Here is an 18097-nt window from a genome sequence, read left to right on the forward strand (position 1 = left end):
ATTTTTTGTTTTATTTTGTTTTTGGAAGAGAGGTTTTTACAATAGGGCACATGTGCTTGCCAGAAAGATAGAGACAGAGAGACGGAAAGTGAGAAATCAGCCCCCTCCCCAGGGAGGATGGTCATGCCGCCATCCCTTCTCTTCCATTCTCTTCTTGGGATTTGGGGCACATATGCACATATGTCTGGTGTGAGTTTAAGTCATCGAGTCTGGGACTCGAACCATGGTCGACTACATGACAGTACAGCAATGTAAACATTACACTATCTGCTGGTCCCACAAATACATTTTAATGAGCAAACGAATGTGCATAAATAGAATTCCCCAAAAATGAGTGTCAGCAGTACTAATCTATGGGGGAATACAGTGGACCTGGGTTTACATCTGACTGTAGGTGTTATTATTCTCAACTGACAGGTGAGAAAAGTGACACGTAGGGGGCGTTCAAGTAGCTCGTCCTAATGTCTCCCAGTTAATGCTAGCGTTGGGGTTTAATTCACAGTCTAGCTCTAAAGCCCTAATGTTTAAATGCTATACTATATTGCTTCTCCTAGGAAATAAATACTATGTTTTAGAATTTAATGGTGACCAGTACCAGCAGATGGCATAATGGTTACGTCACTGAACTTCCATGTAGCCGACTGCAGTTCGAGTCCCAGACCTGGTCGCTTAAACTCACACCAGGCATGTGTGCGTGTTTGCCCAAGATCCCAAGAGGAGAATGGAGGAGAAGGTATTGCCGTATGGCCATCCCCCCTGGGGGGGGGGGGGGTTTCTTGCGTTTTTTCTCTCTGTCTTTCTCTGTCTTTCTGACTGGTGGGTGCATGTACCCTATAGCAAAAACCCTCTCCAAATTAAAGAAAGAAAGAAAGAAAGAAAGAAAGAAAGAAAGAAAGAAAGAAAGAAAGAAAGAAAGAAAAGAAAAGAAAAGAAAAGAAAAGAAAAGAAAAGAAAAGAAAAGAAAAGAAAAGGAAAGGAAAGGAAAGGAAAGAAAAGAAAAGAATTTAATGGGGACCAGCAGAGGGCATAATGGTTATGTAGCTGAACTCTTATGTAGTCAACCCTAGTTCGAGTTCTGGACCCTACAGCTTAAAAATCATGCAGGGCACATATGCATGCGTGCCCAAGATCCTGAGAGAAGAATGGAGGAGAAAGGATTACAGCATGGCCATGCCTCCTGTTGGGTGATTTCTCATTTTCTGTCTCTCTGTCTCTCCAGCAAGTGCACGTGCCCTATAACAAAAAATCTCTCTCATAAAAAAGAATTTAAGACAGTAAAATATATTATTTTTGCTTTAGTAAGAAACTGAGATTCATGTGAATACAATGCAGAATAAGAAGTTAACCATTTCAGGTAAAACATTTGAAAGGAAGAACAGCTCATATGAAGTTTCTAAAGATAACAAGAGAGCTACAAAGTAGATACAACTTTAATTTTTTTCTCTTAAATATTTAAGAGAATGTTAGTAACAAGGGTTCAGTTGTAACAGCTAATGAGGGGAATACAAATGTGAGGTTAATAGTAAAGTGTTTTCTACTTATGGATTTTTCACTCGTATTTTATGTAATATGAAAGATAATGAACTGCATCCCATGGCTTCGATGGGTCATTATTTCCTTTGTGCATTTTGTTTAGATTATCAAAGTTCTAACAATCTGATAACCTTGGCAGTACTTTTTGTTACTTGAAGTGCTAAACCGCAGCTATGTCTGCTGTGGCAATAGGCCAGGAGTGACGCCCCCAGACTGCATATGCTCCTCCTGTCACAAGTGAAACGTTTCTCATACCTGGAAATCTTCCATTTTACAGATGCACAGAAATACTAGCATTTTGGGCCAGCCTGGCAGCCCAGTGGTTAGAGGTGCCCACCCCACATGGCCAGCCGCAGTGCCGGTCCACATGTGTGTGCATTCCCAGGATCCCAACAGGATGGGAAGTAGAGAAGAGATTGCAGCATGCCCGTGCCTCATTGAGCGGGGATTTCTCCCTCTCCCCCTTTCTCTCTGTCTCTGAAGAGCAGGCACGTCCTCTGGCAACAACAACAAAAAAATCCATTAAAAAAAGAAATAGTAGAATTCACCAGATTCTAAATCGTACTGTGAAAAGAATGAAAATCATTACTTTCAACCTGCTCAAATACTGTCCCTATTGTTTTATCTAGTGTTTGATTAATACCCAGGGAAAGCGACTCTACTGGCTGTGGGCTTAAACCGTCTGTGGTACGGCATCTAACCCAGAAGATTATCAGAAATCCTATCATTTTGACTCTCATACTCTAATTTATGGATGAGGAAACTGAGACCTAAGAAGATGAAGAAACTTTCTTAAGGACCACAGAGTTAGTGACTGATCTAGGATTAAAACGCAAATTACCCAACTTTTAATTTTATCTTTACTGGATGGTTCATTGTTCTGTCCTCAGGTGGCCACTGATTATTGTAATCTGAGTGAATAAATATTTACTATTCCAGATAACAAGTTATGAGAACTAATAATATATTACATGGTCATCCATTGCCAATTTCCATGCTCATCTTTTTGTTAAATTTTTATTTAATGTTTATATTCTAAACTTGGATACATTCCCATCTCATCATTCTGGTGAGCTAGGTTAATCTTTTGAAAGCTTTGGTTTGATTGCTTCAGTCTACTGACTGGCTATCTTTTACAGGGATTACCTTGAAAAGTTTAAAAACATCTCTGCACAAACAAGATATAGGACTCAATTTCCTTGCTATATGCCAACTCATCTGTTTATTTTTATTTGTAAAAATAGGTAAATTGAACTTCCCTTGGACAATTCCCCTGAGACATTTTATTCGATTCTCCTGAAATTATTTGATAGACATTGACTGAAACAACTGAAAACTAAAAATTAATTCTGTCCAGAAAAAAATGAAAGCAAATTTGCCCAACTTAGTGTGAATTATGGCTTCTTTATGTACATATTGATAATGAAAACAGATGCAATGACTCTGTATTCCTGAAATAAACATGGCCATGAAATGAAGCGTTACCTGCAGACTAAGCACATTCTAAAAGGTTCTGGTATCTTCCTATCAAATCTTGTGTGTGTATATACACATACACACACATACACATACACACACATATACATACATATATATATGTACATGTGTGTATATTTAGGTTTTGACCATAGGGTGTGTATGTTCATCAGATATAGAAAGACAGAAAGAGAAAAAGTGAAATATCACTCCCCAGGGCTTTTGCCACACCACAATCCCTTCTCTTCCATTCTCCTCTCAGGATTTGGGGCATGTGTGCACACATGCCCAGTGTGATTTTCAAGATGCTGGATCTGGGACTTGAACTGTGGTCAGCGATGTGGGAGTCCAGCACCTTAACCACCATGCTGCCTGCTGGCCCACAAATCTGTTTTAATCTAACAAACAAGATTACAAATTGTAATGTAAATGCTGTGCATTTAAGAAATAACCAGTGTAGGGACCAGCAGATGGCATAATGGTTACATTGCTGGACTCCCATGTAGTTGACCATGGTTCAAGTCCTGGACCCAGCAGCTTAAACTCACACTGGATGCATGTGAAATCATTGCTCAAAATCCTGAGAGAAGAATGGAGAAGGGATTGCCACTTGGCCATCACCCCGGGGGGTGATTTCTCGCTTTCTACCTCTGTGTCTCTTTGTTTTTCTGGTGAGCACATGCGACCTATAGCAAAAATCTCTCTCTCTCAAAAAATTAGAAGAACTAGTGTATGAACCGAGACTAACAGAACTTCTGCTGCTGATTATGATGGGCAATATCATAAGACTGTTTTTCCCTCAGTAACAAGAACCAGCAAGATCATCTTCAAAATCAGTTTCTTTTTTTAACCCAGAAGAAAATTGATGACAAAAGCCATATATGAACTGAATTCCAGAGTGACAGATCCTTCACAAGAGACAAAAAAATTATGACTGCTTTAATCCTTGATGGACTAACAAGACAAAGAGGACTTTTCATAGATGACAGGAAAGAGAAACCAGCAGAACACGCAGCAACTTTTATGGCCATATTTAAGTTAGTGTGTCATGAATAAGAATCCCAAGGAACCCTCAGTGACAAGTGAGCTGCCCCACCCACCACCTCCTTTTACTAAGCTGTCATCAGTGCACAGAGCTAGCGTACTGAAGGCTGAGGGGAACAGAGAAGCTGAGAGGGCCTTAAAACACCAAGAGGCTTCGCTACAGGCCATCTAGTGGCTCTTGACGTATGGGAGTGGGACAGGGTTACTGTGACAAATCTTTCTGAGCTTTCACCAGATGGAAAGCCCAGGTTCAAAATACAGAGACAGAAAAGATGGAAGAAATACCTCCAGGCTATCAAGATGGTATGGTATCTGCCTTAACTGACAAGTCCCGCAGAAACTGATCAAAATGTTTTGATTCAAGAGAATTTTTTTTTTTTGAGAGAAATTTTTGGTATAGGATGTATATGTCTGACAGAAAGACAGAGAGAAACAGTAAGTGAGAAATCACTCACCAAGGGGGATGGCTATGCCACAATTCCTTCTCCTCCATTCTCCTATCAGAGTTTTGGGCACACACATGCACCCGGCATGAGTTTCAAGCATCCGAGTCCAGACTCAATCCATAGTCAAGCATGCGGAAGTCCAGCACCTTAACTACCACACCACCTGCTGGTCTCAACTTAAAAGAATTTTGAAGTAGGACTGGAGAAGGAATAGACATTTCTAGTGACCAAAGGAAAAGCTGGCATCTGGTCTGCAAAGCAATGGAAATCTCTTGAGTCTCACCAGGTTTCAGATCCCAAACTGTGCAAGATATTTGAGGTCAGCAGTTAACTGACTCCAAGTGAGGCCGCAGAAAGACCATGCTCGGCTCATCTGTGGATTCATTTCACTCATCCCCACCTGTAGTTGTCTTGATTTACAAAAGGGTGTGCCTTATTGTGAGGAGTCAGTGTTACTTACTCCAGTCTTTTAACATAGTGCCTGATATATTTTCAAAGAATTATTTATTTTAACTATTCATTCACTTATTTTAATTTAACCAGCGAAGGACACAGAGAAAAAGAGAGGGAAAGTGAGAAAGTAAGCCACAAGATCCAGAACTCGAACCGAGGTCAGCCATGTGGGAGTGTCCAGCACCTAATATATTATAACAAGAAATTACTAGGAAAATGGAAAAGGAAGAAAAAGTAACCCATAGTCAAGAAAAGAAACAGTCAAAAAGAGCAGACACTGAAATGGTTGAGATATTAAAATGATCAGATAGGAACATTAAAATAGCTGTGATAAACACGTTACAGAATATAGTGTAAAAGTTGAACAATGTATATGAAAAGAAGAAAATCTCATCAGAGATATGTATATTATCATTTTAAAAGAAAAGGAAGTATTTGAAATATGCAATATCAGAAAAATTTTTAGGGACCAGCAGTTGGCTTAATGTCTGTGTTGCTAAACTCCCATGTAGTCAACTGTGGTTCGAGTCCCAGATCTGGTGGTTGAAACTCACACTGGATGTGTGTGCATGCGTGCCCAAGATCCCGAGAGGAGAATGGAGGAGAAGGGATAGCGGTGAATATTAATGAATATTAATATAACAGCACATGTGTATACTGAGTATATTTAATTTGATGCTCTGCAAAAATTATCCTACAGGTTGTGATTTAATTAGCATTAATTATTTTTTATTATAATTATACTATTAAAATAATAGTATAATTTTTTAATTATGTTAAAAAATATAGCTTTTGTGAATCTTTCACATTGTTTGAGGGGTTAATTAGGTCATATTTCGTTTAATCCTTTTGTGAAAATTTACCAGAGGATATGTGTTTTTGCTGAAGTGAGACAGAGAGGGAGAGAGGGTAAGTGAGAAAGCATCCCCCATGGGGCATGATCATACCACAATCCTTTCTCATCCATTTCTGTCCTTTCAGAGTTTTGGACACACATACACACACACACACACACACACACACACACACGTATCTTGTGTGTTTCTCAAGCTGCTGGGTCTAGGACTTGAACTGTGCCATCAGCTTTATGGCACCCAGCCACCTCCACCACCATGCCATGGGCTGGCCCAGGTTTTTGGTTTTTTGGTTTTTTTTTTCAATTAGAAATCCTAATTATTGTCTATGTACATTAGCAGGCTGAGTCATTTCCTGTTTTCCTGTTCAGTGGAAATCAGCGATATAACTTCATCCGAGACAATGAAAAGTATTGCTGTGAGTTATCATTTTTGTGGTCTGAAACTGATTCAGTATCACATAAAGGACCAACTGCTCTAAGGTCAAACTCTCAGGATGGTAAAGAGTCTGGAATCAACAAAAGAATTAGGGATCACAAGAATGAGGCAAAATGAATTAGGACTAGAGTGCTTTAAGTTATTTGATGCAGAAGTGAGAAGGGGAGGGCAGTAATGTTTACTGAGTGCTGTTCTGTTTTAGCCACCTTATTAGGCACCTTATATATGTCGAATTATCTATCTCAAGAGCCCTACAAGTTTGGATATGAAAGCTGAACTCCTAACTTCATAGTATCAATATCAGCAATGTAATCCTGTCAATAGAATGTGTCAGCAAACATGGATTGGAGGACAAGACTGCTAAGAAATGTACCCCAGGACAGGACAGTGGCACAGTGCTTAGTGCAGCTAATTCCTGTGCAAGTCCTGGACCTCGTGGCTTGAGAAATACATGGAATGCATGTGCACGTGTGTTCAGAATCCCCAAAGGAGAAACGGACAGGAAGGGATTGCAGCATGACCTTCCCCAAAATGGGTGCTTTGACTTTCTCTCCCTCTCTCTTTGAAGTACATATACCCTCTGGGAAATTATAAATAAAAGAAAGAAGGAAGGAAGAGAAGGAGGGCAGGAGGGAGGGAGGATGGATGGATGGATGAATGGAAGGAAGGAAGGAAGGAAAGTAGGTACCCCCCAAACTCTGACCACTTGTCAGCACTCGTTAGTTTTTCTGGTACATAAACGTATAATAGATTCTTGGGGCAGAGGTAGCACAGCAGGAAAATGAAGCACTTGGGAAGGTTCCCAGTTCAAGCCTGAAGACTTCCCTGAGTATGCCCACCACACCTGCCCATGATCTGGGCTGGCTGAAGGCTGGGGTGGATCTTGTGTTCGAGACCCCGTTTGTAGTGCTATCTCTCTCTGTCTCTTGCACACATGCACTCCTGGCAGAACGAAATAAACACTAAAAGTAAGATTCTTAATGAAGTTTGTGGTTATTAGTATTATATTACATTAACTTGAGCAATTTACTGGCAGGTGGTGGATGAGGCTAAAAGGTGAATGCATTCCTATAATGATTAAAAATGTATTAATGAAGAGAACACCTGAAGCTGTATTGACCATGATTTAAAAATTTATCAGGGAACCAGCAGTTAGCTTAATGGCTATGTCGCTGGACTCCCACGTAGTCGACCGTGGTTCACGTCCCGGACCCGGTGGCTTAAAACTCACACCGGGCACGTGTGCATGCGTGCCCAAGATCCCAAGAGGAGAATGGAGGAGAAGGGATTGCAGCATGCAATCTCGCTTTCTGTCTCTATGTCTCTCTCTGTCTGTCTGGCAAGCGTACACGCCCTATAGTGAAAACCTCTCCAAAAAAAAAAAATTTCTCAGAATACCAGTGGGCAGGAAAGTGCAAGAGGCACTGGTTGGCAAGTGATGATGCTGTTACTATGTTGTACAGTTGGGCATGGCAGAGCAAGATGATTAAAATATGTAAAAATCTGCTGTAATTATGAAAATAGTTTTCTTTATTGACTTGGGCCTAGCATAATTATTAACAGGAAATCGTATGTCTATAATGCATTCCAATGCAAATAAAGAGAACATTGTATATTAATACCTTTTTTAAGAAAATGCATTATTTTTATTTTGAAAGTTGACACTTACCTTAAACAATGTCAACTTTTATCTATGTGTATAAGATGCATGACAACTTTCCATCCACTGCCTACCACGTGAGAGACTGGGGCGGACCATGGCGCAGAGGTAAACAGACACCCCCACGTGGGAAGGGTCTGAGTTTGTGTCCTGAGACCTCCTCGTGTCTCAGCACACACATGTACCCATGTTCTGGGCCTGACTAGAGCTGGGCCATGACTTCAAGACTGTTGGGGATGTCAGTCTCGCTGTCTCTCTCATTCATGGAAGATAGAATTTTTTTTTAAAAAAAGCATAAATAGGTTTATCAGTGTCTTTGTTCCCTCCCTTATTAGCACCCTCCCTCCTCCCTTCCTTTCTTCCTCCATTTCTTTTCTGTTTGAGAGCGAGATTTAAAAAAAAAAAGAAGAAGGAAGAGAGGAGGGAGAAAAAGAGAAAAAAACAGAGACCGAGATAAGCATTTTCAACAGAATCTCAGTGTTGGCATTCTCCGGGCCCAGCCTGTCCCAGTGAGCCGGGGTTAAAGATGCACACAGCCACACCCATGTTCCCCGGGCGAGTCAAGGAATCGAACCTGGTATCCCCCCAGTCTTCTGCCCCACACGCAGTGGTAACATCTGTGCAGTGCTGTGGCTGGGCCCCTTTCTTCCTCCCATCATTCTTTTATTACTTGTTGTTGTTGTTGACAAAATAACAAAGAAGTAAAGAGGCTATGCAGATTCACTACTTTCAGGAACGTTGCAAGGTAGTCCTTTTCCATGACTTTAGAATTCTGCAGGGCAAGAATGGACTTTTGCTTTGATGAGTTTATTGCTGTTGCTCTAAGTCTTCACACTGCTTGATGCTGCCATGGCCCTTATAAGCCGGAGTGACATTTCTGCAGCGTTTTCCCTCCGCTGGGTGCGCAAACATGCCATAGTAAATCATCACCAATTTGTCCTTGGGATGGCAGTCTGTACCCTCCATTTTATACCTATGCCTTATCAATACATGTCCTCCAATTGATCATTGGTAAGTAATTAACGGCATTCGATTCTGAAACACTGATATAAAAGTTGTCAAGCCTTATTGGAAATTCCCATACTGGAGCTGTTTCTGAAAATAGTCAACTGTGTTTTCTGTTGCAGTTTGGTTTTGAAAGAAAAGTTTTCCTATAGAACTCTAAATAACGCTTCCAGAAATTTCTTGCTTATTTCAGCTTCAGAAGGCAGCAGACTAGATATGGCAACAAAACAGCTCCATAGATGAGTTGATAGACTTTCCTTATTGTGTGAAAGATAAGGTGGAAGTACATTCGAAAAGAGCGATTACAGCTTAATTTGACTTTGCATTTACCCTACCAGTAAGGGTGGTACGTGACTGCTAGTGAGAATATTAGTTTATATTTAGTTTAAGATCGAAATACCAAAAGGTAAGAAGGATCTCTAATCCTCAAACCACCAATGGTTTCTTATATGAAAAATTCTACTAAATGTCTCTTTGATTTGGGGGAGTAACTTTGAGGAGTGAATTGCATTTGACTTTTTGTGGAATCACAGATATAATTTCAGCACGTAGATCCTGTTGTTTCCCGTGCTTGCAGATACTCACTTCGAAGAACTTCCCACTCTCCTCCACTGTGCAGCCAAGTTTGGCTTGAAGAACCTGGCGCTTCATTTGCTTCAATGTTCAGGAGCAGCCTGGGCGTCGCAGATGAAAAATATGGAGGGCTCAGACCCAGCGCGTGTTGCTGAAAGGCACGGTCAAGAGGAGCTCATGAAAATCTTTGAAGACTTTTCGGTGAGTTTTTTCCCCATTATGTCTCAAACCTCCTTTTATAAAGTAACGTGGGGGGGGGGGGGTGTACGCGTGTGCACAGGTGCATACTCACGTTCTTTGAAAAGTATGCTACTGCGTGCATGAACAGTTCATCCATGTTGCTTAAGTTTACTTCCTTTGCAAGATTTCTCACTGTGTTAAGTCTCAGCTTTTTATGCTGTTGAGTGAAAGCTCAATCTTCAGAACACTCTTTTCAGGAGGTAAGTTTTGTAATGGCAACGTCTCGAGATAACCAACTCTGCAGAAATAGTAACTAATGCAGTTCATTACCGAGCACAAGAGGAAGTGACGTGGCCCAGAAAAGACCAAGTGCTTTTCCGTGTGCTGAGGTGATTCCTTTCATTCAGTTCTGGGAGCAGGAGAGCTGTCCATCAGCACAGGAGTCCTCTACGTGGCCTGGCCCAAAAAGGAGGGATCTGGAAGCTGAAGCCTGTAGGTTATAGCTGGAGTTGAAATTCTTAGTGATTGGTTCAAGAAAAACACACATCTCTGTTCCTGAGAGAAATCGACAAAAGAGTATCGGTGCTTTACTCTCAGAGATAAGAAGGCTTAGTGTCCCTGGGACAGAAGCTAGCGTCCCACTATAGGTGGACCAAAATGAATGTTATTTACGTGCATGTTAATGTGTCTAGGCTTCTATTAGTGTCCATAGGTTTGACTCTTCGAGGCCCCCTGGAAACAACTTTGGGAAAACATAGTCCTAATTCTGTCCTCAGTGACCATGTAAGAAGGGAAGATTTTTAGGAGTGATTATTATCTCTGTGTTTCCATAATCAAAGGTAGAAAAATGATGGTTTTCTTTGTAACAAAACTACACCTTTTGCATCAGAAAGTGAATTGTACTTGTGATAGCGCTTAGGAGAATACAATAGGACAATGATTGTGCTGGTAGACATGTCACAATTTGTCCTGGGCTCAGCTATGGTAGGGTTTGCTGGTGGGTGCTGCTACTCAGCAGGCTGAGGCCGTATGGAAGCTTCAGGTTCAATTCCCGGTCCACCCTAAAATGCCGGGAATGGTGGCATGCATTTGTATAATCAGGAGGCTGAGGCAGGAGCAGATGTGGTGAGACCCTGTCTTAAAAATTAAAAATTGTCTTTGGTTTCTCAGAATAGAAATCATTTCATTGTCACTGAACAGGTAATATGGGACTTCTAAATGCTCACCAAGTAGCTTTCGGTTATTTTAGCATGTGTCCTAATGCTCAACTTAAGTCAATCTAGTATTCGACTCTGATTTCTAGGGGCAAATAACAATCCAGGTAGTTTTTTCCTATTTTTGAGAAATAGCAAAATCATTACCAGGAAAGTATAAATATCATCCATTACCTAAAATTAAAATAAGATGTCTTTAGTCTGTATTTTTAAAAAGTATAGAACATGATGTTTTGAAATGAAAATTGATAGAGTGCTAATTTTTAGTATTTGTCCTTCAAATACCAAAGTAAGCATTATTTTTATTCCTGGAAGAATTTTACATAGTGATTCTCACACATGCTGGTGTTTCTCTAGTCCTGATTTACTGAATGTGTAAGTTTATTTTAACACTTGCCCACTATACGTAGTTATTTGGTAGAAGTACATGATCTTTACCTCAGGTAGGTCGAGAGTTGATTCCATCTGGATATTTTCCCATAATCCTATTTTTCAGTAGTTCCTTAGTTCCTGGGCATCTGTATACAATTTTCCAGAACCCTGTTCTCTACTTTAAAGCCAATGGTGGACTTCAGCAAAGGAGGAGGAGGAAAGATATCTCAAACTACATTTTTTACATTGCTTCATGACTATTTTCCTTGGAGAAGTCAGTGATTTATACATAACCTACCAACAGAGCCTCATCATAATGAATGAATAGCTTTTGTGTTCTCATTAACGTGGTCTAATTAGCACCTGTGTCTTTCATGTTTTCAGTACCATTACCGGATCATAATACCATAGGTCTCTATAACTTATCGTAATCTCCCAGCTATTTAGCCATTTTTCTGTCTCCGATGATGTCTTCTATGAGAGTTCATGTGAAACGTAGGTTAACAGGGCACTAAAGATTTGGAAACCCACCACTGGGTAGGAAGCACAATGTGCTTAACATGGTTCTGGAGTAAGGCCCAAAGAATTTCAGATAGCAAATAGCAATAGTGACAATCAATTCAGTCCCTTGGAAATGTATTTTTAAAAGAATTATTTACTTCATTTCATTCATTCATTCATTTAATTTAACCAGAGTGAGAAACAGAGAAAGAGAGAGAGAGAGAAAGTGAGAAAGCAAGCCACCAGGTCCGGGACTCGAACTGTGGTCAGTCATGTGGGAGTGTCTAGTGCCTTAACCACCGTGCCACCTGCTGGTCCCCAGAAACATATTTTTTAAATACAGAAATGAGAAATTAAGAACAAACTGAAACTTGGACTCAGATTGAAAGGTACTTTGAAATTTAAAGTGTACAACAAGCCATAGTATGTTTTAAACAAAATACCATAATATTTCTTGTAATACCATAATATCTCATGTAAGTTACCCCATCCATCCCTGTCAGTTGAAAACTCTTGACAAAATGATTTAATTGAGGCCAGCAGGTAACATGGCAGTTGAGGTGCTGAACTTCCACATGGCTGACCATGGTTCGAATCCCAGAACTGATGATTTGCTTTCTCACTTTCCCTCTCTATCTCTGGTGAGCACTCATGCCCTATAGCAAATTCAAAATATAATAAGAAAATTTAATGAATTTTAAGAACTGATTTCATCAGTATATAAACAGATTAGAAAAATGCCTCTTTATCTGTGGAATGGGAGAATCAAGAGCTATTATTTGCTTCCAGAAAATAACCTTTTCTTCTATTATCCAGAAAATACTCTTTTCAGGGCCAGCAGGTGGTGTGGTGGTTAAGGGTGCTAGACTCCCACATGGCAGACCATGATTTAAGTCTTGAACCTGGTGGCTTGCTTTCTTGCTTTCCTTCTCTCTCTCTCTCTCTCTCTGTTCCTCTCTGATCAAATTAAATAAGTAAATAAAGTTAAATAATTCTTTTTTTTATAAAAAAATAAAGAAAATACGCTTTTCTTCCACTCAGTGTTCACTCATGTTGTTTGATGTAAATCTTAGTGAGATCTTATTCAAATAAAGTTGTTTAGGGAAATTTGAACAGTAGGAAAATCAGCTTTTTGTGTAATTTCTCAAGATGCTTTTCAGGAGGAGGACCTCTGGGAATCTTTCTACTGCACGTGTCTGTGATGAGACTCCTAGGACAGCTTGCTCTCCTCGACCTAACCCTACACTGTTCTTAGGACCTGCCGATGAGGGCTCCAGTGTGTGGGGGAGTGGGTGGCTGGGTGAGAGAGACTGAGACTCTGTCATTCCCTAGTGTCTACTAACACACTCTGCTACTTAGCGAGTGGTCAAGGGTTTGCAGTGAAGATATGGAAGGGAAGGTGTTGAAGCAGTTGGAGTCCCGCTGTCCCGAACCCGCGGGACGAATCGGGCAGGGAAACTCGAGCGAGGGGGCGGAGGTCTGGAACCGGCGCAGCGTCTCAGCACGGGAGCGAAAGAAGTATCACAGCTCACAGTGTCACAGCTCTTGATGTAAAGGTTTCGCTCATTTATTGAGGGCTAGAGCGCTTTCTTATATACACAAGGTAGAGGGAGGTAGGCGGGGTTTACAGCGGACCTTATTGAGGACCTGCCAGTTCTGTGTGAACCAGGGGGTCTGCATTCCTGGTGTCTGTGTCAAGGTCGCACCGGCCATTCTTAAGCAGTGAAGGTCATGACAGCCATTTTGATGTGGGCGGCTCCCCACATCCCGCTACTGTAGAGCATGATTACCTGACTAATGTAAGAAACCTTTTACCCAGCAGTTGTGTCACTGACCACACTAAATTTGGCAGCTTCTTTTCATGGTCAGTGAAATGAGAGGCAGAGGCTGGAGAAGGGAGTTTATTCTGTAACCAGATACAGGGAGACAGCCAGCCGGTACCACCGAACTGTGTCAAAAAGCTCAACGTGTCCTCAGTATTTATAGGTATAAGGTACAAGCAGGTACAAATCGTTCCTCACTACAACTGCAACCAATCCGGCCCATCGCTTTTCCCTGAGTCATTATCCTGATTCCTTCAAACACCCACTCCTGGTTTCTCATCTGTCCATTCCTCAAACAGACCTCCCCGTGACTCAGCACTGGGTCAGAGCGTTCTTGTCAAAGGCCTTTCTTAATTTCAAAATGGCTGCTATCCTGCTAAACCTCGAGCTCTCCTGCTACAGTCGAGCTCTGCCTTCAGGCCCAGTGAACGTGCTCTCTTCTTGGCCCTTTACTTGCCTTGTTTTTTGTGGTGTTCACTTAGTACTTTATATATGCCATTTCTTTCTTTCTTTAAGATGTTTGTGTTTCGTTTTTGGCCGTAGGGGAATACGTTCACCAGAGAGTGGGAAAGTGAAAAATCACTCTGGGGGTGGGGGTGGGGGGCCACACCATAATCCCTTCTCCTCCATTCCCCTCCTTGGGTTTTGGGAGCACACGCAGACATACCTGGCATGATTTTCAAGCCACCCTATCTGGGACTCCAATCGCAGTCGGCCATGTGGGAGCTCAGAGGTTTAACCATGATGCCACCTGCTGACCCCTCATATTTGCCATTTCATTCCCAAGTAGATTGTTCCATTAACTTGGTATATACTATTATTATATAGCTGCACTTAAATGGAAGCATACCTAATTTTCATACCTAGTTTTTCTTTATTATAAGTCCAGAAGCCCCTAACAGGTAGTGGACTCCCCTCCTCCCCGCCTCAGGTGCATGGCAGGTGTTTAGCGTGTAATTTACTCACTGTTGGGACAGACAGCCGGTGTCCAATGTAAGACTTCCTTGATCTCACCTCTCCAATAATATCCTTCTTCCTATTGTAAATAACTGTTCATAGTCTTTATGTATTTTGATTTTGGAAAGTTTAGTTTCAGGGAATTTATAGACAAATCGGCCAACTGCTCTCTTCAGCATGTATTTTTAACAGACCAGCCTACAATGAGGTTAGGCATTCTGGCCTTCATTCAGTATCGATGTTCTGTTAGAATTGAAGACACACGTTGCATAACTGGACTTGCTGCCTATTACAAATTCATGTGCTTCTGCTGCAGGAGCCACTTAGTAATCTCTTTCTAAAATCCCATTAAATGCACCATAGTGGCTATTACAGAATTTTACTCTTCCCTGTGTCCTCAAACCCAATTCCACCACCCTCATTTTGCAGCTTTAAATGTACAATGTAAGCTCTCAACTCCTTTTCTCATATTTTCCATCTTTCCCTCCTCATAGAGCCTTGGGATTCAGCCAGCTCTGGATGTTAAACTGAACTTCATCCCAAACCCAACTTTAGACCCTCGGGCAAAAATAATTTCTTACAGGGTATTTTTTAGGATTTGATGAAATAAAAGAGAAAGCATTAAATACATATAGTCGACTTACATATGCACAAAAACCATATTTTATTCATCTCCTTTTCTTTTGATTTATTGTTATTCTAATCAACTTTAGACCTCTTCATCAATCATACCCTGTCTTTTGTGTCAGTCATTTCTCCCATTTTACTGGTTCTTTCCTGAATAAACATGTTTTAAATACATGTGTGTATGTTTGTATGCATGCACACATGTGTACTTTCCATACACACATTTACTTTTGTCATTTATTTCAAAGCTTTGCACCCAGCCCGCTACTTATACTACCCTGACAAAGGCTGATAATAAATTACCGTACACAGATCTAATAGATTCCTCTAGATTTCCTTTGCACAAGCTTTGACTTGCTCTCCCTGACCTGCCCTTTTCCTGAACCTCCATGGACCCCTCTGTTGTTCTTCCCTTACCCTGTCAGCAGAGGAGCATCCTCCACTTCTTGCATGATGGTAGGTAAGTCATTAAGGATAGGTAAGGACAGACTACATGCATTTAGACCTCAACATCCCCAAGTGATGCTTTGTCCCCTGTCCTTATTAATGGCATAATTACCTGCTTCTTGACTTCTTCTTGGCCTAAAACTTTTTACATTTCTTCCTTTCTTCCTTCTGTGACTGAAAAAGAGAGGGGAAAAAATGCAACCCTAACAGGGGAGTCTTCATGCCACAGTCCACCCTAGCTTCAGCCAACCCTGGCTGATGGGTGGGTGCCAACCTTGAACCTTCCCACGTGGGTCAGCCTCACAGACCACTGTGTTACTGCTAAACCACTGTCCGGCCTCCCTGACCTAGAACTTGAAAGTCGTTTTCAGCATCTAGTAATGATGGGCACAAGTGCCCATGCTCACAGTCTCTCTGTCACAAAACTCCCACTAAGGTCATTAATTCTATCGCAGTCTTTGACAGTTCTACTTCCACATCATCTATCACTTGTTTCCTCTTTTTCATTCTCTTTCTGATCCCTTGGTTTGCACCTTCATTGTGTCTCATTTGGTCTGCTGTCCTGACCTCCTAATGAGTCTTCCTTCCCTGTCTTGTGGCATCAAACCACCCCCATCCTGCTTCCTACTGAAGACTCACCACCAAGGAGCCCCAGCCTGCAGTCTTAGCCTTCTCTGTAATTGCACACTTACCCACCAACGTCTGTTTCATTGTTTCATGCTGTTACCTTTACCTAGAATTCCCTTCCTCCTAATGAAAATATCCTAGTCTCTTCATCATGCCCAAGTCCCAGTTTGTACTCCACTGATGCTAAGAGACATTCACTGAGAGAGTTGCAGGTGTGTGCTCCCACTATGCATCTTCTAATCTCACCACACGTTGTCATAGCTTGGTGAGTCTACACCGTCTCCTTGAAACTCACCGTAATGTGATGGTGGCTGATGGCATGTGCTCTACAGCCTCCTGCCTGGGTCTACTTACTGGCTCCACTACTTTCTAGACAAGTCCCCCTAGTAAGTTACTGGGTCATCAGAAAAGTCATGACGTATTTTTCTATATGTTTTACTATGAAAAATGTGTCAGGACTTTCCCGACAACTCAGTACTTAGCCTCTGTGTACTTCTGTTTCTTCATCTGTAAAATGGAGTTAAAGATAGCACGTGTGAAATATTTTACCATGACAAATTAGCTCATCTCTCTTAAGTTTCGACATTAAAGGAAAAAAAGATAACATTCTCTTGGCAGCATTATTAGGAGAAGTAGTTATAAATAGATATCAAAAAGCAGCATGCTTGGCCAATAATAAGCTCTGGCAGAAGTGAGCTCTGATTCTGGGCTGCTCTGTGATTCCGTCTTAGAAGGCCCCTCTCTTCCTTCTTGGAGCTTCTTCCCCTTACAGTAAACACTTGTGGGGTATTTTTGTTCTTCTTGTTGTCTGGTTTTTGTTTGTTTGTTTGTTTTTTAGGTCTGTCTGTTCAATAGAATTTGAATTCCTGTGAAAGGACTGTCTACTATCTTATTGACCACAAATGTCCCTAGTACCAAAACAGTTTTTTCCAAATACCATGAGTTCACTACAGACGTGTGCAATGAATTAATCAACCAACTGGTGTTGATTTTTCCAATTTTCAGTTCCTGGAGGCAAGAAGTATGTTCTGTTTAGTCTATGTTCCACATAGTGTTGAGTGGGATATCGCTCTTGTTGCAGATAATGTACATCGTGTTTCTATAGTTCTTTCAGAGAAGTGACCATGGAAAACTAGGATTTAGATTGAAGAAGCATTAAAAGAAATGACTAGCTTCCAGGAACTTACCACTAATGAAAGAATTGTTTATTATCACAGTATAAGTGGTTTTGATTTTGGCAAATATTCCAGTATTTTACCGTCAATACTCACACTTAATCTTCTTGAGACTCTCCAAATCCTCCACAGACAACTTTTATCCTCTAAGAACTAGATTCAGACCAGTGCAATGCATTAAAATGTCATCTACCACACTTACTCATCATTTATCTGAATACCTAAAGCTGTTTTGTGATTTCATGTTTATATTGTTCCTACTGCAATTTATTTTCTTATGTCTGTATTTGCCAATTTTCTAATTTGTAATATATTCAGTCTAGCAACATTGGACATTTACATGGCAGGGACCAGTTGGTAAATAAAACATGTGCTTGCTATTTTATTGCAAAGGTCAAGGGAGGAAAAGAGATTATACACTTCTATTGTGACTATAGGAGAAGTGAGCCGTTTCATTTAATAAACTCGGTAGCCAGTGACCAATTACTGACCACGAGGATACAATTTATTTCATTTTCTCACCCGCAGTATAATTATTGTAAGTTATTTAAATGGATGATTTGAGTAATGGCATTAGAAATACCATAGGTGAGGGGCATGCCTTAAAGAACATGCCCACAGAAACACACAGCTATGAAAATACCCAGGGTCAGCACGACTCTTACTGACTATAAATACTCATCTGATTGTAA

At 40.9% G+C, this 18097-nt stretch overlaps 1 protein-coding gene across 1 annotated transcript in view; it reads left to right on the top strand.

The window, feature by feature from the left end:
- BANK1 (B cell scaffold protein with ankyrin repeats 1) overlaps nucleotides 1-18097 on the top strand; it is a 235995-nt gene that overhangs the window by 61689 nt on the left and 156209 nt on the right. Inside the window, exon 9 of the mRNA XM_027772930.1 lies at nucleotides 9487-9683. Within this exon, the coding sequence (XP_027628731.1) occupies nucleotides 9487-9683 (197 nt within the window). The remainder of the gene's footprint in view (nucleotides 1-9486; nucleotides 9684-18097) is intronic.

This window comes from Tupaia chinensis, unplaced genomic scaffold (genome assembly GCF_000334495.1).
Source record: "Tupaia chinensis unplaced genomic scaffold, TupChi_1.0 Scaffold000315_1, whole genome shotgun sequence".
NCBI lineage: Eukaryota > Metazoa > Chordata > Mammalia > Scandentia > Tupaiidae > Tupaia > Tupaia belangeri.